At 39.5% G+C, this 27,735-nt stretch overlaps 1 protein-coding gene and 1 pseudogene across 1 annotated transcript; both read left to right on the top strand.

Moving 5' to 3' along the window:
- The first annotated feature begins 603 nt into the window (after positions 1-603).
- LOC138887708 (uncharacterized) lies at positions 604-1,074 on the top strand. The gene has a single exon (XM_070169486.1). It carries the CDS (start codon positions 604-606, stop codon positions 1,072-1,074), a length of 471 nt encoding a protein of 156 aa, XP_070025587.1.
- Positions 1,075-12,233: 11,159 nt separating this feature from the next.
- Positions 12,234-20,860, top strand: LOC104243651 (probable CoA ligase CCL8; annotated as a pseudogene).
- The last annotated feature ends 6,875 nt before the right edge of the window (positions 20,861-27,735 follow it).

The raw sequence follows: 27,735 nt of genomic DNA, 5'->3' as shown, positions 1-27,735 counted from the left end.
AGGACTTGGAGAAAATAGCAGCAAAGGGCTCGGTGTACCACTTGTAAACCCTGAGGGAGTGCCAAACATGGAGCCATTTGATATCAGCTCCCACAATGCTCTAAACACAGAAGTAGGCGCAGAACCCGTAAGGAATGAACACAGGGAAGCCCAAGCTAGAGGCCAAGAAGCACGAGGAATGGAAGAAGGAGGAGTCAGCCTCCAAGTGATATTCAAAATGCTGCAGGCTCAGCATGTCGCTATCGCTCAACTTCAAAGTCAAAACAGAACCCCTAACATTGCCGAACCAGTAAACATGCAACACGAAAGTGCTAGAAAGACTCGATGAAAGTGGCTCGGGGACTAACCCCACAATCATGAAAATGCTCGAGGAATTGACTAAGAGAATCGATTCAGGAGAAAAGAAGATAGAGGCTAACAATAAAAAGGTGTAGACTTATAACTCGAAGGTCGATCAGATCTCGGGCGCACCCCCGATTCTGAAGGGTGTAGATTCAAAGAAGTTCGTGCAGAAACCATTCCCATCAAGTGCGGCTCTGACGCCCATCCCGAAGAAATTCAGAATTGCCAATATCCCGAAGTATAATAGGACCACAAGCCCCAATGAGAACATTACCCACTTATACTTGTGCTATAAAAGGGAATAACTTAAAGGATGACGAGATTGAATCCGTCTTGCTAAAGAAATTTGGAGAAACACTGTCGAAGAGGGCCATGATGTGGTATCACAACCTAGCCTCGAACTCGATGGATTCGTTTGCCATGTTGGCAGATTCTTTTGTGAAGGCACATGTCAGTGCCATCAAGGTTGCTACAAGGAAGTCCGACGTCTTTAAGATCAAACAAAGGGAGAACGAGATGCTAAGGGAATTTGTATCTCGCTTCCAGATGGAGCGAATGGAATTACCACCGGTCTCTGATGATTGGGCAGTGCGGGCCTTCATTCAGGGATTGAACGAACAAAGCTCGATAGCTTCGAAGCAGCTAAAGCAAAATTTGATCGAATATCCTACTGTGACATGGGTGGATGTGCACAACAGGTATCAATCGAAGATCAGGGTCGAAGACGACTAATTAGGAGCCCCATCGGGCTCAGTGTATCCTAGCAGGCTCCTAGGAAAGGAACCAAGGTCTACAAAAAGGTAGTCGAGATCAGGCACAGAAAGGTATCAGCCATACTTCAAAGATCGAAGAGACACTTCGAGGCGGAATATACCCTGAAATGATCAAAGAGTAGATCAAAGCAAAATTCATAGGGACTTATGAGCAAGACTGGGTTTGACAGGCATTCGATGCCAATGGAGGCACCCCGATTGTCGGAATACAACTTCAACATCGATGTCTCAAACATCGTATCAGCCATGGGTAGAATCAGGGATACCATATGGCCAAAGACCGCACAGTCAGATCCTTCCCGAAGGAACCCCAACTTGATGTGCGAATACCATGGCATTCACAGTCATAGGACCGAGGAATGTAGGCAACTCCGAGAGGAGGTGGCCTGGCTGATCAACAAAGGGCACCTTTGAGAATTCCTCAACAATCGAGCCAAAAACCACTTTCAAGAAAGAGAGGCGAACGGAAAGAATGGACCAGAAAAACCTCAGCACATCATTCACATGATCGTTGGAGGAACCGACGTCCCACAGGGGACCCATGTTCAAGAGGGCCAAAGTGTATGTCGCAACGGAAAGGCAAACTTGGAGATATATACTCGAGGACGCCCTTACATTTAGAGAAGAAGACATCGAGGCCTTGTCCCAACCACACAATGATGCACTGGTAATTTCTTTTCTTTTGAATAACATTCAAATTAAATATGTGCTCATGGATCTAGGTAGCTCGACCAACATAATCAGGTCGAAGGTGGTGGAGCAGTTCGGACTGCTCTATCAGATCATACCCACCTCTCGAGTCTTTAATGGATTCAACATGGCAAGCGAGACACCGAAGGGAGAAATCATCCTCCTAGTCGACGTGTTCGGTACAGTTCAAGACACCAAGTTTCATATCATCGAAGGAGACATGAGGTACAATGCCTTACTTGAAAGGCCGTGGATACACAACATGAGAGCGGTACCATCAACTCTTCATCAGATGATGAAGTTCCCAACAAAAGATGGTATAAAAATGGTGTATGGAGAATAATATGCAGCAAAGGAGATGTTCGCGGTAAACGACATAGCACCAACATCGACTCTCCCCATCTAGGATGAGTCGGGGAATGGGAAGACCCCCGAGGAATAGGTGGTCTGTGAGCATTCAAACGAAGATGACGAAGAAGACTTCCTCACTCCTCGGACCTTCGTTGCCCCCGAGGAGTCGGATGCAACAAAATCAATGGTCGAAGAACTCGAACATGCCGTCTTGATCGAGCACCTTCCAGATCGAAAGGTATACCTAGGAACGGGATTAACCCCCAAACTCAGGAAAAAACTCATCCAATATTATTATTAACAACATTGATTGCTTTGCTCGGTCCCATTTAGACATGATAGGGATCCTGCCGGAAATAACTACCCATCGACTAAGTGTCGATCCCAAGTTCAAACCAGTGAAGCAAAAAATGAGGCCTCAGTTTGAGGTAAAACATGCGTTCATCAAAGACGAAGTAACAAAACTCCTCAAAATAGGATCAATTAGGGAGGTAAAATACCCCGAATGGTTGGCTAATGTAGTAGTGGTTCCCAAAAAAGGAAATAAATTAAGAATGTGCGTAGACTATAAAGACTTGAATAAATCATGCCCTAGAGACTCATTCTCATTGCCCAACATCGATCGCTTGATCGATTCCACGGCCGGCCACGAGATCCTCACTTTTCTCGACACCTACTCCGGGTATAATCAAATCCAAATGAACCCAGAGGACAGGGAAAAGACTTCGTTCATCACGAAGTATGGTACATACTGTTATAATGTAATGCCCTTCGGGCTAAAAGATGCAGGAGCTACGTACCAACGCCTAGTTAATAAGATGTTCAAACATCAAATAGGCCAATCTATGGAAGTTTACATTGATGACATGCTAGTTACGTCACTGCGCAGAGGACCATTTAACTCATTTGCAGGAAACATTTGATATCCTTAGAAGTTACAACATGAAGCTCAACCCTGAGAAATGTGCCTTCGGAGTAGGATCGGGTAAATTTTTGGGCTTCATGGTGTCGAATAGGGGGGTCGAGATCAACCCCGAAAAAATCAAGGCCATTGAAGAAATCATAGTGGTGAATAATATGAAGGTCATACAGCGGCTGACCAGGCGGATAGCGACCTTAGGCAGATTCATCTCAAGATTGTCAGATTGGAGTCATCATTTTTTCTCCTTGCTAAAAAAGAAAAATAGCTTTGAGTAGACTCCGAAATGCCAACATGATTTAGAGGAATTGAAACGGTATCTCTCGAGCCCGCCTTTGCTCCACACCCCAAAGGAAGATGAAATGTTGTACTTGTATCTGGCCGTATCCGAAGTAGCAGTGAGTGGTGTGTTGGCTCGGGAAGAACAAGGTAAGCAATTCCATGTTTATTATGTAAGTCAAACTCTAGGAGATGTTAAAACCAGGTATCCACACTTAGAAAAATTAGCTCTTGCATTAATAAGTGCATCTTGGAAATTAAAACCTTATTTTCAATGCCGTCATATATGTGTTTTAACAACATACCCTCTTCGAAACATCTTGCACAAAACCGAATTATCGGGCAGATTGGCCAAATGGACCATCGAGCTCGAAGGGTATGATATCGAGTACCAACCCCGGATGGCTATCAAGTCCCAAATTTTGGCAAACTTCGTGGCCGACTTTGCGCCTTCCCTCGTGCCCAAGGTAAAGAAAGAACTCTTGCTAAAAACGGGCACATCATGGGGGGTATGGACCATTTTCACCGACGGTGCCTCGAACATGAAAGGTTCCGGGCTCAGCATCGTTCTAAAACTGCCTACGGGCGGCATGATTAGGCAATCTATAAAAACTTCAAAATTTACTAACAACGAGGCCGAGTATGAGGCTATGATTGCAGGTCTCGAGATGGCCAAGAGCCTAGGAGCAGAAGTCATCGAAGCAAAATGCGACTCCCTTCTGGAAGTCAACCAAGTAAATGGGAGCTTCGAAGTTCGAGAAGACATGATGCAAAGATACTTAGACAAACTTCAGGTCATATTGCATCGCTTCAAAGAATGAACTCTGGTCCACATTCCTCGAGATAAGAATAGTGAGGTCGATGCATTCTCGAACCTGGGGTCATCCGTTAAAGAAGATGACATACTCTTGGGGGCTGTTGTATAGTTATCCAAGTTGGTGATTGAAGAAGGCCACGCCGAGGTCAACTTAACAAGTCTAACATGGGATTGGAGGAATAAATACATCGAATATATGAGAAACGGGAAGCTGCCCACAGACCCAAAAGAATCGAGAGCTCTTCGAGCCAAAGCAACTTGATTTTTACTCGACAAGAACACTATATAGAAGGACCTTCGATGGACCTCTAGCAGTATGCTTGGGACCGGGGGACACCGATTATGTACTTCGAGAAATCCACGAGGGTACTTGGGGAAATCATTCCAGCACCGATTCTTTGGTTCGAAAGGTGATCAGAGCAGTCTATTATTGGGACAACATGGAGAAGGACACCAAGGAATTAGTTCGAAGGTGTGAAAAATGCCAAAGGTTTGCGCCAATGATCCACCAACCCGGTGAACAGCTACATTCAGTCTTATCACCATGGCCATTCATGAAATGGGGGATGGACATGGTCGGTCGGGACCAACGGCGCCAGGTAAAGCTAGATTATCATGTTTATGACTGACTATTTCTCGAAATGGGTGGAAGCACAGGCCTTCGAGAAGATAAGAGAAAAAGAATTCATTGACTTCATCTGGGACCACATCATATGCCGATTCAGGATACCCTCCGATATTACATGTGATAATGGGAAGCAGTTCATAGGCAGCAAGGTGACGAAATTCCTCGAAGATCATAAAATCAATAGGATCCTATCAATGCCCTATCACCCATGTGCAAATGGACAAGCCGAGTCCACGAACAAGACCATCATCCAAAACATGAAAAAGAGGTTAGAAAAAGCGAAGGGAAATGGAGAGAGTTATTGCCCGAAGTACTATAGGCATACCAAACAACTTCGAAGTCAAGCACAGGAGAGACACCATTCTCTTTGGTATACGGGTCCGAAGCTTTGATACCGGTCGAGGTCGGAGAGCCAAGCGCCAAATTTTGACATGCCACCGAGGGATCGAACAGCGAGGCCATGACTACAACCCTCGAGCTACTAGATGAAATGCGAGAGGATGCACTAGTCTGAATGGCTACCCAAAACAGAGGATCGAGAAATATTCTAACAGGAGAACAAACCTCTGATACTTCAGAGTCGGGGACTTAGTCCTAAGGAAAGTCACCCTCAACACTCGAAACCCAAATGAAGGGAAGCTAGGCCCGATCTGGGAAGGATCATACCACATCCTCGGACTAGTAGGCAAAGGGTCATACAAACTTGGCACCATGGAAGGCGAGCAACTTCCAAGCAATTGGAACATATCAATGCTCAAACGCTATTATTGCTAAGGTATAACCTTCTCCCTTTTTGCTTTATGTCTCATACTAATTTCTTATATGTGTTCGATGGGAGACGTCGAAGCACCCTTCGACTCGAAGACCTTGGGTTTTAAAGAATGCGTTGCACTCTTTTTCCCTTCGATCAGGTTTTATCCTAAATGGGTTTTACCGGCAAGGTTTTTAACGAGGCAACATCTATATGCTACCTAAGGAGAACTCAACAAGTATTCAAGGTTTCCTCTCAATCAGCCTCGAATACTGGGGGGCATCCCCCTTCGGAGATTATCTTTTCGAAAAAATTGAGTTATGCCTAAGGGGACCTCGATAGGAAAATATTGTATTGGGCCAAACCGTCAAATGAACCGTGTCCACATAGAACAATCAAGCATCCAAAGGCAAGAACATGTACACATATATCAAATAATCAAAGAAGTCTCTCTTCTTGTCAAAACGTTTTGTGACTCAAAGAAGTTTACTACTTTCACGCAAAACAGCTCAAGGGCCAAAAATCCTCAAACACTCAGGGACAGTCATCGATAGTCAGCTCATCAAAGCCATCAAAAACTCAAATTCGTAAGACCTCAATAAGGCAACTTCTAGCTCGTAAGACCACAATGAAGTAGCATCGAATCTATAAGACCTCAACGAGGCATGCCCAAACTTATAAGACCTCAATGAGGTAACACCGAGCTTATAAGAACTCAATGAGGCGTACTCAAATTTATAAGACCTTAAAAAGGCATAACCCTGATATTAAGGCCAAGGCTATATATTCGAACTTGTAAGACCCCTAAAAAGGCATACCCTCGATATAGACGCCAAGGTCACCGCACTCGGGGACTAAAGGCTACAGCCAACATAAATACTATGGTCGAACTAAAAGGCTACGGCCGAATTAATGCGGCTCGGAGATGTCCGACTTCCACCATAAAACTAAAGGTCTTCAAATACTTTAAAAATACTTCAAAAAGAACCGATTAATCAGGCTACCCTCGGCATAAGCAAAGGAGCTTCGATAATATCAGCTCCAAACAATAAAAAGGCTTCGAAAATAATCAACCTTCGAACGAACCTCCCGAGGTATTCAGCTATCGTCATATATCGACTCATAATAGAGGTTCTCGTTTGAGCCGTCGAAGAGTCGGACGAACATAAAACATACCAAGGCTTAATCAAACCTTCAAAAGTCTTTGGCCAAAATGAGGGAAAAGTATAACCATATTAGAGGTCGCATCGACCCAATCTAAAAAGAGCCTAAGGGCCACTGCGTAAGAGCCTAAGGGCTAATGTGTAAGAGCCTAAGGGTCAACCTAAAGAGCCTAAGGGCTAATACGTAAGAGCCTAAGGGCTGATCTAAAAAGCCTAAGGGCCAATGTGTTAAAAACTTGAGGGTCGATAGCCCGGGTCAAAATTTGACTCGAGGATTGAACCCCGAACGGTCAACTATTATCGATCATTCATCGAGCATGAAAACCTAAGGGGTTTATATTGTAAGTCTGACACATCGGATTGGTTATCGACAAGCATCAAAGTTTATTCCAAAAAGGCAAAGGGAAGACAAGAAATGACGAAAAGCAAAGATCCTTATATATAATAAAGGTTCACAAAGACATATTTTCAAGGCTCATACCTGGAGCCCTTACACAAAAAAGGAACAAATAAAAACCCAATCTACAATCGGGGTCACTTGACCGGACCGATCTCCCTTAGAAGTTGTGCCTTCAACGGCTTGGCCCTCAACCCCCGAAACATCAACGGACTCCTTCCCTTCGGGGACTTCACTGTTATCTTCATCATCCTCCGAGCCGCTGGCCGAACGACTGGCTGAACCATCTTCGGAAGAAAGCAGAGCTGCCAATTCTTCCTCTAGGGCCTTCACCCTCTCGATCTCGGCAGACAAATCGATGCCCCTTGCATGTACATCCTCGAGAGCCTATCTCCGAGATCTTAATCAGGCATGCTCTAGGGCTCGGGTCAGTTCAAGCTCAGCCTCTTCAGATACCTTCTTGGCTCGAGCATTTGCAGCCGTAGCATCTTCTCGATATGAGGATATGAGCGCATCGGCTTTGGACTTGGCTACAAATAGCTCGGCAACCGATTCAGCATGGAGATCCTTATACTTACGACTATCCGCCCTTGCATCCTGAAGATGACGCTCAACCTAGGTCAACTTCCCCTGGAAGGTATCTCTCTCAGAGGCTATCTCGTCCATATGCTGCTTGAGTTCGAGAATCTCAATATCCCTGGCTCTGAGCCCCTCCTTCATCAGGACATCTTTCTACTCAAGCTACAAAAATCAACCCAAAGGTGTTAAATGCTAAAATCGGACAAGCACAAAAATAAAACACATATGAAGACTGTATTACCTGCTCAGCAAGAGAGTTCTGCACTCGAGACACTATCTCCAAACGATCCCAAAGGTCATGAAGTTCTTCCTCCTTTTTTCGTAAAAAGAGCTCTGAGCTCGTCAGCCTCTGATGAGAGCCTCCTACACTCTTTCTCATAGTGGGTCAACTCAGCTTGGGACTTAGCAAAGGCCTGATTATAAAGCAATATATCCTGAAAGCGAAAAAGTACGAAATCAGGAAGATGAGGATTGGAGCTTAGAGCATAGTCGACAAAAGATTACCTGTTTGCAGAGCCTTTGGGCTTCCTCGAAAATGAGCGAGGCATTAAGCTCGGGGTTTTCTCTGACCTTAGTGAAGAATTCTTCAAACACGTCATTATCCCTAATGGACGCCCCCACATCGGAAGTCTCTCTATATGGGCATCCCGTATCTCCCTCGGAGGGAATGCTGAACCTGGCGGAGAATCACCCACATCAATACCTCCAACTGGATCGATCGGGGCTTTCTCTTGCCTCTAGGGAGCCTCAGAACCGGACTCCCCTAACTCATCTACCGAATGCCCCTCGGCTCGAGAAATGTTTTGGCCGTCGACCGGCTCAGTGACATCATTTAACCTACCCTCGAGAGCCTCTTCGGCCTGAGGTGGGACAACATCAGCAACTTCTAGTTTATTTACCGTCGGCTCAACAAGGTCTGAAGCAGTCACGCTTCCCTTTTTCCCGGGCACTAGCAGGGAGTTATCTTTCTCTTTGCCCCCAGCTCGGGGGCTCTCTGCTACTTCCAAAGTTAAGGCCGTTGAATCGACCTTAGGCTTTTGAACTTTAGCCTTCTTCGGTTTCGTGGACTTAGTCGGTGATTTTCTCTTTCTCTTCTTCTCCTTGGTAGGTTTTGGGGTATCTGCCTCCTCGGAAGGGGGTTTCCCTCATCAAAGAGGCCTCTCCCAAGCCTGCACAAACACAAAATGTAGGTACAAAAAATGAGAATACAGTCAAGGGGTATCTCCTTTAAAGAGCTCAAGTACGGCAGAAGAAACACCTCACCATGATTTTTAGCTTCCCATCGGTCCTTGTCCAGATCGCGCCACATGCGTTTAGCGTATGGGCAAGTCAAAATCGAGCTGGCGAACCGAGCACGAGAGATCCTTAATCGCGCCAGGGTACCACACAACAGCTGCACCATCTAAGGGAGTTAGTTCATGGGGAAGATGGTCCAAAGGAAAGAGAAAATATATAATTAACATTTTCGCTTACGATTCATATTCCATTCCTTGGGGAATGGCATCCTTTCAACAGGAATTAGATTTGAGGTCCTAACTTGGACAAAGCGGCCCATCCACCCTCTATGCTTGTCTTCGTCGGTGCAAGTAAAGAGAACCTTCGAGGCCCGATGTTGAAGCTTAATCAGACTGCCTCGATAAAGTCGGGGGTTGTACATCCTAATCAGATGGTCAAGGGTAAAAGGAATCCCCTCGACCATGTTTGCAAAGTGCCTAATCATGTAAACAATGTGCCAGAACGATGAATGGATTTGGTCGAGTGTCACCCGATATTGTCTACAAAAATTGAGAATCACGGGGTCTATCAATGGCGAGGATGGTTCTACCAGACCTAAGGTAAAAGGATATGTGTATACACTAAGGAAACCGGTTTTATGTGTCGTTATGTCTTCCTCCCGAGAAGGAATCTCCACTTGCACCGCCTCTCCCCAGCGGCAATCAGTTTTCACCTTCCCAGTGTCGGTTATCAGGCATATATCGGGACATGGGTTCGCACCTCCCCGGTTTCGAAGAAGGCTTGTCAACCTTGAAATTGGAGGATGTTTCACAGGGCCCGGGGATGAACTCCTCAAGACGAGGAGGTACTATGGCCTTCCCCTTAGATGAGCGTGAAGATGAAGAAGCTTTATCATCTTGGGGAATAAAAAGATTTCAGGGGAAAAGAAAAAAACTAGATGAGAGACGAACACGAGAAAGAAATAAAAAGAGTTGTTGAAAGTTTGGAGATATGATGAAGAGTAAGAAGTGAATGACTGGAGTATTTATAGGAGCTAGTAGTGCGCGTCGGGGAAAGCCAAAGGACGGCAAACTGTCGTAATCAATTCGACGCTTTTCAAGAGTCATGCGAACGTGACTTTTGAAAATCCCTTTTTGTCACATCAATCGCTTACATGACATAACTGACATAATGATGGAGGCATTGAAGAATTGAAGAATTCAAATCGTTCCTTGTTATTTCATTCCATGAAATGCGAGGACTATCTCTATACGGTCAAAATTAGGGAAGGCCGATTTTAAAGCTTCCATAACGTTTCAAGCCCAGCCTCGATGGGCTCAAAACATAGTCTAAGGCTCGTCCCTCAAGCACTCTCCTCGAGAAGGTATATCGAAGACTCATCACAGTGTACCTCGAGGCAGCATGAAAATCGACGACCGTCATGGAAAGGCAGGAGATTCCTGAGGGCACGTGATTAGAAATGACAGAGTCTGCGAAAAATAGTACAAATTCGTACTAGGCCATTATACAGCTATACCAATAGCATTTCCTCATCATTATTAGACATGTACTATGTTTGGATTCCCTCTTTTATATAAAGGGGACCCTTGTCATTTTGTAACAGAGGAATATGGAATACAATAAAACATTCTTTGCTTTTCTTGCCTAAACGTGCTCAACAATTACTCTACAAATTTATTGCTTGTTCATTTATTGTTCTTCATTTATTGCCCATTATTAACCAAAAAGGGCTATCTTCGAGGCCTTCGATATCATTGTTTCTTCATCAATTGTCCATTGCTAACTGCCCTAACTAGACCTCGAGCCCCCCTCCAGCCAGCTCGAGGCCCAGTCTTGCGATAGCATTGGTTTGCATATCTTATTCTCTTTACTTACACTTAGAATCTATTGCCTAACAACTAGTATTGAAATAAATCGCATATTTTTAGAACCATTAAATCAAATACATTTGTTAATACCATTTTCAAGATAAACACAAATGATCATAATAAGGAGGCAAGTGATATAGAAGATCACATGACATAACACTTTATAAAATCTCATGAGATATTCAGGTACCTGAAATGAATGAAGAGATCTCTATGTTATGTCTTTATGAAAAAAATATTGGACCGATATAAAATGTTCATCGATGACATCTATCATAGCGCTAAGTATAGATGAGGATCTTAACTCTGTCGAATACAAAAACAAAAATATTAGCCAAATGGAAGAGAAACAATTCAAGTAGAATTGGTTTCATATAAAAGACATGTAGTTTTGGACCTGCAGTTCAAACACTTGAATGTATAAGTCAATGGTATGTGCAATCAGTTTTCGATATCTTGTATGTCTAGTATGACATGAAAACTTGATGTAAATCTAAAGTCTATTTATATGACTTAATTTATATGACAATCCCCGAAGGATTTAAATTGCTTGAAGCATATACAATTCTTGAGCTTGAAGTACCACTTTTTCAGTGCAATTTGTGCATAAATGTATCTTGCTATAACTATAATATGCATGATAATATGATAGCAAGAATTTTCACCTCTATGTGAAGATATTGAAATGATGATTCCAACAAGATCATATGAAGACAATACATCTATTAGGGATGATGATTTCAAGGTGAAGCAAATTCGTTCAAGTTAATATGGCTGATTTGTTTGTCGAATCTCTACCAACGATCTTTTGAAGATGGTGCACAAGATTGGAATGCAAAGGCTTAAAGATGTGAATTTATGCTCTCATCAGGGGGAGTTAATACGCGTTGCACTCTTTTTTCCTTACAAGGTTTTGTCCCAATGGATTTTCCTTACAAGGTTTTTAACGAGGCAACCAAAAGGCGTATTTTTAGATATGTGTACTCTTTTTCCTTTACTAGAATTTTTTTCCACTGGATTTTATTTTAGTTAAGGTTTTAACGAGGCACATTATTATCTATTGAATAAACATTCAAGGTGGAGTATTATAAATAGAATTGTATTTAAGATGAATGTCTATATTTAGAGAGATTTTAGGGCTTGTTACTTGGTGGCTAAGTTATTTTTCCTCTATAAATAGAGGGTTCTATTCCATTTTAATTGATCCCAAAACAATAAGAACTCTATCTCACTACTTTCTTTGCAATAATCTTCTTTTATTGTTTTATAACAAATATAAATATGTCTAAGCATTATAAAAAAATAGCCAGAAAGTTCTGTCACACTTGGAGGCTATATATGACATGCGTGTTGTTCACATGCTATATTTGACCAACCACTTTATAATCGATGAAAACCCCGCCTTCTTCCTCTGTTTTTTCTTCTACATAATTTTTTTTTTTTTTTTTTTGTTTCTGGTAAAAAACTTCCCTCCTTATAATATGAGCTCGTTTAAATTACTCAACCTCTTTCTCTCTTTGACTCTCCGTTTCGCTTCAATTTTCTAACTCCTGTACATCTAATCCATATTGTTTTTCTTCTCCTGAAAAACCAACCTTTCGCTCCTACGAATATCGGTTTTTCTCAGCCGGTAAGTTCTTGATTGAATCTTGTCTATTTCATTTCTTGGAATAAAAATGGATCTTTTCATGTGTAGATGAAGGAATTAGATTTGGGTCACCAAGATGGTTCAACCCGGATTCATGTCAAAAATTAAGTTAATGTATAATTTCTTATATACTTAAATATTGCAATTGATAAGCCCCGGGGTTTAGCTCAATTGACAAAGGTTGAGGGACTTGTGTCTTAGGTCACAAGTTCGAGGGCTACTCCAGTATTTAATTGGAGAAGGTTAGAGTGGCGGGCGCATCATCCTGAGTTAAAAAAATGCAATTAATAGGACTTTTCCTAACTGTTGTATCGCTTAAGAGTAATAAAAAGGAGTAAAAAGAGTAGTCGTTGCAATTAAGATTTTGTTCTCGAAAAGTATTGGAACAATCTTCTGTAACAAGTATGATTTTAGACTCTGAATTTTCGATGTAATTCGTGTTTTATATGCATGTGATTACCTTATAGACTAGCGAAACAAATTGGTATGATTCCCGTGAACTGTGTTCTTGATTTATTGTTGTCTTTCAGTTGGCATTTTGAGGGGTGAGAAATGATTTCAGTATGGAAACTTGAATTTCGGGAAGCTGTTGTTTGGATTCATTGTCTGAATTTGAATTTGTTGACATTGTCTGATTGACTAATTTTGCTTAGTAGTAAATTGTAATGAAATGCCAATCTCCGGCAAGCTTAACTAATAGTGAAATGCAGAAAAGATGGAAAAAGAGGGAAAGAGAAAGAGAGAAGACAGAGATAAGGGATAAGATTAATTCTCATTCAACATACTGATTGCTATTAGCATCTGTAACAAATATCTGCATTCTTGGAGTACCATTTGTATTGTTTGCTGAATATTACACGCGGAGTACGCTATTGAGATTCCCTTGGATGTTACACTTTCTTCTATTCTTTTTCGCTTCAAAAAGTTAGAGATGACTGATAGTGTTATTAAAAGCCATATAAAGAGATGAAGTGATGCGAAAAGAGGGGTTATAGCTTCATGGTTGAAGCCATGCCCTTTAGAAAAATTTGTGCTTCAAACAATACAAAGTGATCCCAATGGGAAGGCATTGATTCTTTGGATCAAAATATCTATTGGATATCATAATTAGTTATTTTAATTACTATTTGATTATTATAGTACTAAATTTCTAAGTTGCTCAGACTCGGGTTAGGTATCCGATACGGATGCAAATCTAGAGGTCAGATCCTTCATGATCTAAATTTTAAGATTCAAGAGTACGGATATAAATGCAAGGTTTCAGCTATATCTAAAAATAGAGCTATAAAAATATGCCTAAATTAGGAGACTATGTGGAAAACTTACATGTAGCTCGTAGAATGCAGTAACTTAATCTTTTATTCTCAAGTCGTAGGCAGCCATCTAGAAATCTACAGTAGCTTTTGCCTTGAGAAATAAACTGCCAAATCTTGCCTCTAATGTCTCCATAATTTGAGGTCAAAGTACCCAAATGTTGATTGACCAGATCTAGTACCTATCCCACACCCATACTAGTGTTAGTGTTGGTGTCGTGTCGACACATGCGGCACCACATATGAAGAGTACGCGCAACTTAGCTAAATTCATCATATTTGGTATCTTTTAGTTTTCCATAAATTGTGTGTATCACTTCAAAGAAGTGTGCACTTCACTAGTTTAATTTACACCTTTTCCCTTTATGCCTCACGAACCTTGTTGCCTTTTTGCACTTTTCACTTTTAGAAACACTCATAGCAATATGAAATTTTACATAACCTTGAAGTATGTTGATTTCTTTTTCTTTTGTTTTTCTCTTTCCTGCTTTCATATTAAAGCTTCAAATATTAGTAGCTATATGGAGCTAGTGAAAGAAATTGCCAGCAAGGGAGCCGAGTCCTAGGCGAATATTGCAATACGAGTTGATGAGAAGAGCTACACTTACCTTCAACTGATATCATCTGCATGGAGTATATCAAGTTTGTTAAGCAACCTAGATCCTAAAATTGTGAGTTTCAACATATTACCTCTGAATAATTAAAGTTGCATTCTTGCTGGATTTTAATATTCGTCAAATAGATGTGACTAGGTGAATGCTTTCTAGTTTTTTCTTATTTCAACATTATTCGTTTTTCCAAGACACCATTTCTTTCTTCTGTTTATATTGTTCTACCAATTTCGTAGTCAGTCCTTCCTTGATTGCCTTACTATTCAAATGCTTCCTCCTTTTTAGGGCAATGGCGTAAAAAGAAATGTAGATCTTGGTGGAGCAAGAGTAGGAATCGTAGCCAAACCATGTGCTGAGTTTGTTGTTGGAATAGGGACTTGGCTTAGTGGAGGTGTTGCAGTCCCTGTTGCGCTAAGCTACCCAGTAACCAAACTACTACATGTGATGAATGACTCGGTTTGTCCATGAATCTTCTATCTTTTCTATCATCTTCTGCTCAGTCTTTTTGTGACTTGCAAGATATCCAACATGCACAGAATAATGATACTTTTCCTTTTTGTCATACTCAAACATGTGAATATAGCTTGCATTATTCTTCTGGTTTTTCTTCTAACCTTGTACAATTAGGTCATCTTCAATCAGTTTCCATCTGCATCATATTACTATAACGCAAGGTCCTTTGTTTCATGATATACTAAAATCCTTGTGCAAATTTGACTTTTAGGACATCTCGGTAATTCTGAGTACCGATGACCCCCAAGAACTTCCTTATCAAAAAAAGGTCCACCAAGAACTTATGCATACACTTGCAGTTAAAACTGGTGCCTATTTGTCTCTTATTCCTCCTATTCCCAGTGCCCATTTATCGACGAAGCATGACCATGCAAAAACCATGGTATCTGATGGTCCTAGAAATATTCTGGAAGCGAGAAACTATGGTGAGATAAAGGGAGCGTTATGTATCTCTCGATATTGTTGTTTATTTCTGTGTTCACGTTGTTAGAGCTCTTAAACAGTCCTTTACAAAATCTTACGTTGCAGGTGAGGATCCAGCTTTGATTTTGTACACCAGTGGTACAACGGGAAAACCAAAAGGAGTAGTTCATACACACAAAGGAATATAGCTCAGGTTCATCTCTGTTCTAGATTTAGTGTTCTGCAATTTGGGATCCTATTAATAAGTTGTGATAAAACTGATTTTTAAGTTGTTTCTGCCTGGTTGTTGTGATATTGACTTCCTTGCTGAGGGTGATTCTTTATGTAGATATTTGGTGATAGTTTATGTGGATAAGTATGGATATATTTGATGTGCTTCATTCATTTACTTCTTTGTAATATTTCACTTCCAACTTCTGTTGGCAACTGGACGTGAGATAAATTAAAGCCCAGTAGATGTCAGGCCTACTAAAGAGCTTGGTTTTGGTTGGTAGATTATACAATTTGCTTTTAACTTTCTTGATTTTCTATAGTAAGACTGTCTATCTAATCTATCAATTCTTAGGATCAGATATTCTGATTGTGCTTGTGTCAGTGTATCTGAGAGATGATAGTAAACCTGTATTACCAGTTTACCACGTAGGACTACTTATGAAGAAAAATTTGTGATCTCTTTGACTTGCATAACTAACCTTTTCTTTTCAATTGTCAATAATTTGGGAGGTTGAAGGTTCACTCGGTTGAAACAATTAGTTACGGTAAACTGAACCTCGTACATTTCAGATTCTGGAAGTAAACTATTTCCATCTTTGTACTGTTCCAGGTCCAAATTTTAGCAGAGGCATGGGAATACACGTCCAAGGACCAATTTCTGCACTGCCTGCCACTTCATCATATCCTCAGTTGCATTTTTCCCAAAATGTTCTGTTGGTGTTTCATTTTTTGCATTGTTATTTATCTTATGGGACATAAATAATGTGATTGGAAGCCTTATATTTTTCTGATCCTTAACTGGTACCTTAAATGTGCATGGACTTTTCAATGCTTTACTTGCTCCTCTTTATGCAGGTTCCACGGTAACTACTAAAAGAGAAACATCGTCAAACTTGTTCTCCAGCAGCATACGTGTTGTTTGGACAGGATTTTCATGCTACTACATTTTCTTTCTTTTTTAAGGTCGAATTTTGGTAAAATTCAGCGTAAGCAAGATTTGGCAGAGATGGTGTGAATCTTATCCTGCAGATAGGATTAAAACTGATAATGATAATAATCTTCACTGGAGTAAGTTGTTCTGACTTGATAGCGAAATTTAGTTGTCACGACTTGGCTTGTTACATATCTAGTACGTTGTCTATACATGAGCTTTCGTTCTTAAGCTTCTCAAGGAAGATCATTCACCGACTGGGTTTCTTCAGTTGCTAGGAGCCTAGAACACATTTTATATGCTCGGGTAGCATTCACTAGCACAATGGTGTTTAATTTGCTTTACTTTTTTCTTAAATTCTCTCTTCAAATAGGTTCATACTATGTATACATGACTAATACAATATTATGAAGAGATGGATCCAAAGCAGAAAGCAGCTTCTGCTTCAGCAGCGAGGCACTTGCGCCTTATGGTAAGTAAGAAACACGAAGCATGGAAACCCTCAAGTCGTTAAGTGTTTGAATAGACCATACAAAATACAATTAGGACCCTATTGTGTATAATTAGTAGGATTGGCCACTGTTATTTTTTTCCGTTTTTCGCACATTATTGAATTTCAGAGATAATCCCACTTCTATTCCAGTGAAAGTGACTGAACAAATTGGTTTGTCTTTCCAGATATGTGGCTCCTCTGCACTTCCTTTCCCCATCATGCAGCAGTGGGAAACAATTACAGGGCATCGGTTAGACGGTTATTAGAATATTACGGCATGACTGAGGTTTTGTTTCCCTCATAGCCACTTGATTTGATCTGTAGGCTGCTCATTACTTTATTGCTCCTTAATTCATTTCCATTTTTATGTGAATGGCCAATTTTGTCTAGTTTGTGATGGCAATATCTAATCCCATTAGAGGCAAACGTAAAGGAGGTACCGTTGGCAAGCCCTTTTCAGCTGTACAGGTTAGTAAGTTTGTTTTTTAATATAATTTTTATTTTATTTTTATGGTATTCAGCATCTAACTTCACCAAGTTCAGACATAGTTTGTAAATAGGCTTATCCAACTTCTCATTGTTGTAGCTCCATGGTGAATTAACTTTGACTATTCTGTTATTTCCTGGTTTCTGATAGGCCAAGATCCTTTTAGATGATGAGAGTGGTAGTGATAAATCAGAATTAGGGGAGCTTTGTATTAAGAGCCCTTCGTTGTTCAAAGAATATTGGAAGGTACCTGAGGTAATTAATCATTATACAATCGGTAGTACGATCTCCAACCATTTCCTGTTTTGATATTCTTTTTCACATAAATTGGTACTAGCCTTTTGTTTATGTGCTTCTTCTTTGAGACATCAACTTTAACCTGTCTCTGTCTTTCTCTCTCTACAGTGTTGCCCTCTTGGAGCTTGTCAAACACATAAGCCCATTTGGACATAAAATTGTTTTTTCCTTTTCTCCAAAAAAATTTCACTTTTTTCCGAAATCAGCGTTTGTTCATAAAATTTCCAATTTTCGCTTGAAGATACATTTTGAAAATTTTCGAAAATTTGAAAAACTCCAAAAAGCTCTTTTTCAAAATTTTCACGCAAATCACTTACAAAACTTCAAAAACAACCCAAAATTATATTCATGTTCAAACACAACTCTAAATTTCAAATATCATTTTCACTTGAAAAAAAATTTCCTCCTATTTTGGAATTTTACCATTCTTATGTCCAAACATCCACTTTATGTTGTCATGCGAGACTTAGTCACCTTTTTGATGTGAAATTGATGACCTCTAGTATCATTTTTGTTATTTAAAAATCTCTCTCATGCACCTGGTGAATTACTAGGTAACCAATCAGTCATTTACTGATGATGGGTTCTTCAGGACCGGAGATGATGTTACAGTTGATGAAGATGGATGTTACATCATTTTCCAGATATTCTACGTTCCGATAGACCCTTGGCTCAAGGAATGATGAAAAAGAATAGCAGCAAGCAGTAGCAACAATACTACGATAACAGAATAACCGAAGTGAAAGAAATTATAACTAGAATTAAAAGCAAACCACGAATAAGGAAATACAAGAATAATGCTAATATAACTGGTATGGAAAAGAAATACGCTCAACTACCTGCTACCTCCACACCCTTCTGCTAAACCTTTCAGAAATTCATTTTCTAATTATTTCTGTGTGTCCAACGAACCCAAAAGAAGAATGCAGATATAGTCTTGCAAAGAATTATACAGTCAATTCTACCCTAGCAAAAATCTTTCCCCGAAATGGAAGCATAGATGAATCTATATATTATTGTTTATTAGCCAATTCTTTTTCCAATCCGTCAAGCTTTGGCATAATGATCTCCTTATTGGTTTTTGAACTGTATCTATTGGACGGTAATAGTTCATTATTTTCTTTTTCCAGGGACCAATGCTTATATTATGAAGGTCGGTGGATACAAATTTTCGGCATTGGAAATTGAAGCAATTCTGTTGGAGGTAGCTAACGTCCATCTATAATATGAACTGCCCTTTCGGAATTCCATTGCTTCAGATTTTTTCCTTGGAAACATCTATCTAAAAAAGGAAAAAAGAAAAGATTCTGACTGCCAAAATACTGATTCTGAGTATATACATTTCCTTTTCACAGCATCCAGCTATATCAGAATGTTGCGTGTTAGGATTACCTGACAAAGACTATGGTGAAGTGGTGTGTGCAATTGTTGTTCCTTACACTGAGCTCAAAGGAAGGAGAGATGAGGAATTAAAACCTGCACTAAGATTGCATGAACTTTCAGATTGGGCAAAAGAGAGACTTGCCCCTTACAAGGTATCTCCCTTATTTCATGAAGTATTCCCCTGAACTTAAAGGAATTTGACCCAAAATCCTTATGCAATATCTCGCTTGTATCTTAAGACGCATATTAGGGATAAGTTCACTTGCAATATAGCAGAGGTCTATAGTTCTCCCACGGAACTATATTCCTTCTTTACGTTCAGAGGCTCCTAATTTCCCTAATCAGGATGTGTTCCTGACATAAATGAAAGAGAGATAAAATTATTGAAAAATTACATGGCCGGAAGTTATGGATTTTGGCTCTTATTCTGTTGATATTGTTTTAGTTTTAAGCTTTTGACTTGCTTCTTTTGCAAGATAATCTAGTATAGTGAGTACCAAGATGTGCGTATTAAACTAATGTTTGTTGCTCCACCTATATTGCAGATACCTAGACGTCTGCTAGTGTGGTACTCGCTGCCTCGCAATGCTATGGGGAAGGTGAGTTGTTCCAAACCTTGCTAACCAGTGGCGGATCCAGAATTTTTAAATTATTGGGTGCTTAGCTATTTTTAGTCTGAAAATTACTACTGAGACTGCGTGTTCAGTTAACATATTTGTATGAAACAATTGTCAGGTCTTGTACTCTTCTGTTCTTGCTTTTTATTCTGATTTTAGGTAAATAAAGAGGTGCTGAAGGAAGGGCTGGCTTATGACTTATGATAAGTTTAAATGGTCAGCATATAGAGGTCGAGAATGAAATATTGGAAGGTAAATAAGTTGTGTAAATAAGTTACTATTCAGTAACACTCTAGTCTTATTACTATTCCCTCCGTTCCAATTTATGTGAACCAAAAATGAAGATTTTTGGAATTTGTGGTTCTAAACAAGTCAAAAAGGGGTCTAGAGTATTTGTGTGGTTATAAAAGGTTCTCATTAGTGGTAGAATAGGAAGTTTAAGCTAAATTGCTTCCAAATTTAGAAAGGGGTCATTTTTTTTTAACGGACCAAAAAGGAAATAGGTTCACATAAACTGGAACCGAAGGAGTATTATTTTTTCGTCTGTAGAAAAATATTCCAGATATGAAAGTAATGAGTAAACTACCATTCTGCAAGATAATATATTGAAAAAATTACATAACCTCTGTTAATTGTTTTGCTTGGGACCTTTTAGTCATACAATGATGACTTGTAGATCTGAATTAATGTTAATACAACAACATACCCAGTAAAATCCCACTATCTGAATTACTGTTAATATTCTTTTATATTCATTTTCAATTTGAATGGTAATTATTCTTTTTTATATTTTTTTGGACAGCAATTAAGCAACATCCAATCTTTCTCAACACTCTTGTACGCTTGAAGGCCCATTCTTTACCGAAGGGTACAAAACCGAGGCCTTTGATCCAACTCTTCTTCCCAAAAACTAAAACTCATTATATCTCATGGTTGTAATTATTTTTCCTTCAAGTGGCAGTGGAAGTAATTAGCAGTTCCCTTCGTGTTCAGTTCTAACGAAGGAATTGTTTATAATTCTTTTGTTTCTTTAATATATTGATTTGTTTAAAATACAAGCGTCTTGTTTAACAGCTTGTTTGAATGGTTGTTACCCATGGTATTGTATCGTATTGGTTCTTTAAATATAATGTTTGTTTTGATTGTTGCTTAAATTTTATTGTATAGTATCGTTGAATCCGTCGTTACGCAATGATGAAAAATGACACTTTATGAAACAATGGATTTGGTGTGATGGCGTCGTTACTTTGCTTTTTTCTCTCATCTTGCCCTTTCTTATGTATACGGTCGAAACCGGGCTCTTCTATTGCATAACAGATCGGGACTGAAACGTAATGGATTGAAGATCAACCATGGGTCTCATCGAACCAAGGTACGAGGTTAGAACATACGAGTCCGTGACTCCGGTACCAACCCCGATTCCGAATGAGCTTGAGGAAACATTGTCAGACCAAATAATGGAAGGCCGAAATATTCGTAACCGGTCAGATATCACAGCGGGAATCTCGGCACGTATCAATGAGAGACCGGTTAATTGGCAAATCATGGGATTTTCTACCTTTTATAAAATTGTACTTAAAATAAGACTCTCTATATAAAGGATCTGATAATTTGTAAAGGCGAGGGTAACACGCATCCCAAAGTATATATATATATATATATATATATATATATATATATATATATATAATAGGCACATAAGGGAGGTGATGTGGCATCTCTATAGGGTAGGAATCCTCTTTATCCTTTTTCTAATTTTTTTGGCTTTTTCCTTCCTATTTTCCCATTTATCCGATTTTTAATAGTCTACATTTATTACTCACACCTCTTCGTTTGGGGTTATGACTTTTCAAGTCCATAATCTCCCATTGTTATGTATGTTATAAATAACTTTGGTCATGTCAGTGACATGCTCGGACAAATTTTGGAGGTTTTCACCTCCATTACCTTTTGCTCTTCCTTTGTTGTACATTCAGCGCGGGCCACTCCTCTGCGGTTACTGTTTTCTTTTCTTTTACAGTGGTACTTCCCTTTTTATTACTCCTATTTTTTCCCTTTTTGTCTTCCTTTTATGATAAACGTCTTATATTACCATTCTGAAACGATAATTTTTTTAATTACAATCATTTTAGTTTGTTGTTTCATGTAAACGCACGTAGCCCTGTTGGTGTTAACAATAACATAATTTGGAGAATGTAACAAGCAGGTACAATCATTTTTCATTGCATTATTTATTTATAAGTAGTGACTCCACAATCTATATCAATATATTTATAAATCTTAGAACTGACAAGGTGATGCGGAATACTTTTTTTGGCCATAAATCACATTTAATCATTTCCTCTATTTTTAATTTTTTTATTCCTTAATTGGCACATTTTCGGACCCAAAAAAAAAAAAAGAATTTATGGCACCTTCTCTGACCCCCAAAAGAAGAAGTTATGCACCTTATTATCAGTAACTGCTATTTTATTGTACCAATTATTGCTCTCAATAATTGCTTTTGTTTTATTGTATCGATTATTACTTATAAATGCTTCCTGTCGTTTCAACACCACAATTCTTGTTTAATTGCCATTAGTTCTTCTTAATTTATTATCTCTTTTTCTAAAATCTCACAATTAAAACTGCTTATATTTCTTCCCATAATCACTTTCCTTCCCTTATATCCTCTGTACCCAAATACCATCTCTTTTTAAAGTTGAAAATATATGCAGTGAAGTTTTAATGTTCAGGATAATCAAAAAGAGGGCAATGTAATGAGAATTTTGAAATTCTGAGTGACGTTTCTTTGTTTAATAGTGACTTTTATAATACTAGAATTTTAGTATTCTGAACAGTGCTATTATGTAAAGAATTAACGTTTCTTTCTTTTAGTTTGTTATTTTTGTTTTGACAAAAGGCTAACAATTACAAGAATCACACATATCTTTAAGCCATTTTTCGTTGGTATTGACCCTGTCTCACCGCTTTCATTCCACCACTTCACCTTTAATTGCTCTCTCTAAAAATCTTCTGTGTCCTTTTATGCTTTTAAATGCAGATTCATATGAATGAAACTATTTGTATACTACTCCTTATTTTCAAACAAAAAGTAAGAAGAAAGGGCCGTGAAGGGTAATGTCGTAATGACGCTTCCTTTTCATTTTAGTGTGTTATTGTCTAATATTTTGATTTTTGTGTTTTTTGGGTAAATTTCCTTTCTTCGGTGGTTAATCTCCCTAGGCCACATCGTTGTGCCTTTATTTTTATGTAAATATTCATTTTTTCCTTGCCACTCAAATTAGTTTAACATTAAATTAATTTATTTATTTGGTGCAACATTACCGAAATATTTTGCCTTTTTTATATTTGTCATCCTTTATTTTTCAAATGGCATCTCTAAAGATAAGTTGATAAGGTCAGAGAAAAAAATACGAAAATGTGGTTATATCATCTCTTGTTATGCCCCCTCAAGTTTTTTGTTTCTCTTAAATTAACAACTACAATGTGGGATGTTCCACTAGATATTCTATGGAAGACATACCTCGATTGAATTACTGCACTTCTACAAAATGTTATTTTGTTTGAAACAACTTCTTGACATGTATTGATTTAACAAAGGAGGATGTGATATATTTTTTTTTTTTAAAAAAAAAGAAAAAACAAGGCAGAATCTTTTAATTAGATGTGAAGTATTTGCAATACAATTAATGAAACGTATATTCAAATGTAAGTTGTGTTGTTAAAATATCAAAAAAAACAAGAAGATCATCAAAGCTGAATTTTGACATATTAGAAAAACAACAAGGTTGAAGTGGCCTTGGCATTACGTTGACTGAATTTTATCAAAATAATATTAACAATACAGACAAAACAATACATAATGATTAACAATACATGGTTCTGTGATAATGAAAACGTTTTGTGCCATTTACTTAATTATAGACATTTTTTTATACAATAAACCTGAAAATAGTTTAATTTTCTTTATAAATACTACTGAAGTTTTTACTTAATAATTTTTAAAAGAAAAATATTTTCCAATTCATTGGTATTTTTAACAATTTACTAGTTATAATATAATTTGCTTCCAACAAGCTACTATTCTTCTGTACCTGATATCATTTGAATTACATCCGGTCCAAGTGAGACTTAAAGTCAAGGCAATATTTGTTCAAGTCATACAGTTTAAATTTACTTTATTATTGGTCGCTTATTTATAATTCTATTTTATCGCTTTATTTCAAATTAATCCATGTATCCTTAAAATCACATATAAATTCAATTATTATCCGATTTTAAGGGTAAATCGTTTGGCGCTCACCGTGGGGCTAAGGGTAATAGTGGTTATTTGACACAATTTTTCATAACACACTCTATTTTGCACTTGTTCTTTGAAGTATCTCTGATTTCAGGCTTAAGCTCAAAATGTCAAACTCACAATTAGCACCTCTACCTGCTGACAATGAATCTTGTCACCACGGTGAAAACAATAACATAGCGCCCCGTAATGAGGTACCTCCTGTTGATCCCATCGGAATTCTAATTGCGGACCCGTTGGATGCTAATTTCCATGTGGCTATCGACACAAGCCTCCCTTCTGACCTCGAGAATAGCATCTGTGGTGGAACCCGGTCGACAACACAGAATACTCAAAACAATAGAGGAGAAGGGATCAATCTACGGATAATCTTTGAAATGTTACATGCTCAAGACGTGACGATAGCTCAGTTACAAAACCAGAGCCGCGTACCGAGCAGAATCGAGCCCGATCCATCTCGAGAAATCACCCGCACGGAGGAATCGGTCGCGGAGAGGTCGAGTGGGAACGAGTCAGGTAATAACCCTGAGATCATAAAAATGCTTGAAGAGCTGACAAAATGAATAGAATCAGAGGAGAAGAAAATCGAAGCAAACAACAAAAAGGTAAAAACCTACAATTATAGGGTCGACCCGATCCCGGGAGCGCCGCCGATACTGAAAGGCTTCCAAGAAGTTTGTATAGAAACCTTTCTCTTCGAGTGCGTCTCCAAAGTCGATCCCTAAAAAATTCTGCATTCCCGAGATTCCTAAGTACAACGGAACAATTAACCCAAATGAGCATGTCACTTCATACACATGCGCCATCAAAGGAAACGACTTGGAGGATGATGAGATTGAGTATGTCTTTTGAAGAAATTCAGAGAATACCTCACAATTTACTTGCTAATTCTATTGACTCATTTGCTATGCTTGCAGACTCTTTTGTGAAAGCACACGCTGGGGCTATCAAGGTCGAAACCAGGAAGTCAGACCTCTTCAAAGTAAGAAAAAAGGATAATGAAATGCTCAGAAAGTTCGTATCTTGGTTTCAAATAGAACGGATGGACCTGCCACCGGTCGCTGATGATTGGGCCGTTCAAGCTTTTACCTAAGGACACAATGTTCGAAGTTCGGTGGCTTCACAGCAGTTGAAGCAGAATCTGAAAGAACATCCGGCTGTCACTTGGGCTGATGTGCATAACCGATGTCAGTCAAAGATCAGAGTCGAAGATGATAAACTAGGGGCTCCTTCCGGGTCCGTTTACCCTGTTAGACCCATCGACAGAGTCAAGAGAGATATCTATCATGAATAAATGCCGAACAGGGATTTGTATCAGCCGTACAATGAGGATTGAAGAAGTAGTGGGTACGAATGGGGTTCTATGCAAAATGAAAGGAGAAATGACCGAGGCCAGAGTAGTCGGGGACTCATGAGTAAGAACGGTTTCGACAGGCCTATCAGACCTAAAGAAGTACCGAGGTTATAAAATATGACTTTAAATGTTGATGTTGCTGCCATCATATCAGATATCGGACGCATTAAAAATACCAAATGGCCTCGACCTATACAGTCCGACCCAGCCCAAAGGGATCCAAACCAGATGTGCAAATATCATGGCACTCATGGCCACAGAACAGAGGATTGCCGATAGTTGAGGGAGGAGGTAACCTGGTTATTCAACAACGGGCATCTTCAAGAATTTCTAAGTGACTGAGCCATGAATCATCTCAGAAATAGGGACTCTAATAAACAAACTGTGCAAGAAGAACCTCAGAACATCATTCAAATGATCATCGGCTCGATGTTTCTCAAGGTCCGATGTTAAAGCGCACCAAATTATCCATCACGAGGGAAAACGGTCTCGAGATTACATACCAGAAGGGACTTTGTCTTTCAGTGATGAGGACGCAGAAGGAATCATGCAACCCCACAACGATACACTGGTAATATTTGTACTCATGAATAAATCTCGAGTTAAACGTGTGTTAATTGATCTAGGTAGCTCGGCCAACATCATTCGATCAAGGGTCATATAACAACTCAGCCTACAAGACCAAATCGTGTCAGCAGCCCGAGTGCTAAACAGATTCAACATGGCATGTGAAACTACTAAGGAGAGATAACATTACCAGTAAACGTCGTCGGGACAATCCAGGAAACCAAGTTTTATGTAATTGAGGGGGAATGAGGTATAACGCCCTGTTCGGGAGGCCATGGATCCACAACATGAGGGTAGTCGACTCTTTACCAATTGTTAAAGTTCCTAATGCCAAGAAGGATTAAAATGATCTACGGGGAGCAACTGGCTGCAAAGGAAATATTTGCAGTTGAAGAAGTGATTCCGGTATCAACACTTGTGACATCAAAGGTACTGAGTTTGGATACAAAGAAGGAAGCTAAATAGTAATTATCGACACCAGCCACGATCCAATCGGATAAACAGGGTTCCCAGATATTTTATAGTCCCCGGTGATTCCGATACTACAAAATCAATGGTTGAAGAACTGGAACAAGTCACATTGATTAAACATCTACCCGATCGGAAGGTATACCTTGGCATGGGGTTAACCCCCGAGCTTAGGAAAAAACTCATTCAATTTCTTATAGCTAGCATAGATTGTTTTGCACTGTCCCATCTTGATATGGTAGGTGTTACAGGGCCAATTCTAACACAATTGACACTGCACGGCAGTAGCCAAACTTTCAGCCACTCAGCCTTACTTTTTTCGCACACAACCTGACACTTAGAATTATTCATACTTAGCTAAACGTAGCAACACACAGAATTACGGGTAAAATCATCCAACCTTTATTATTCTCGCAGAATACAAAAAGGACTCAGTTTGGAAAGGCTCACATATGCTACTTGCCTTAATTCCAAACGAAATACACACATAAAAGGGGCAGTTAGGGGCAGTTATACAATGTGCCTTGCACGTGACAGGCCTAAAAACAAGCACAACCAATCTGTTTTAATTTGAATTCAAACCATTCCCACGAATTTGGAGTTGTCTTCAGCATTTTAGCCAACTACACATGTGCTTTGCACCTCTTCAGTCACATGACTTGCACACTTGTTTTCCAGCATTTGCCCATACTTAGTCTTCTTGCCTTGCCTTGTTCTTGGACCATGCCTCGCCCATAAACTCATGACCACGTCTTGCCACAAACTTAGTCGTCCCACTGATCTGCATGCAGCCTTAGACAAATGCCATGCGCCTTCATTTGCTGTAGACGTTGCCCACAATCAAGCTGCCTTGCCAACACTCAAGACACCTTGCCTAGCTGACTTGCCTAAGTCCCTGCACTAACTTAGACATACCTTTAGCCCCGCACATTGCTTGCAAACACCCGCATAAATCTATGCCAAGGGGCAATGTACAAGCCCTTGACATAGATTCTGCTCGACATCCGTCATGTCTCAATATTAGTGGCTAACAAACAACCCCCACTAGTTGAAATCGATTCCCTCGTCGAGGCTGATTTCAAGTAGTCCTCAATTTGCTCTTCGAATTGCCATAATTAATTACCCTTCTCCCAAGTTGCATCTGCCTCGGGCTTGCCTTTCCACTGAATCAATAATTTTGTCCGCCTATTTTTTGTGTGCATCCCAAGTACCCGGTGGTCCAAAATCTTCTCAATCTCGTCCTCAATCTGAGTGCGCACTTCAGGAGGAGCTCTCTTGATTTTATGCCTGTCTGGATCTTCAGGATCTTCCACATAAGGCC

This window comes from Nicotiana sylvestris, chromosome 3, assembly GCF_000393655.2.
Source record: "Nicotiana sylvestris chromosome 3, ASM39365v2, whole genome shotgun sequence".
Lineage (NCBI taxonomy): Eukaryota > Viridiplantae > Streptophyta > Magnoliopsida > Solanales > Solanaceae > Nicotiana > Nicotiana sylvestris.
This window is presented reverse-complemented; position numbering and strand designations above follow the sequence as displayed.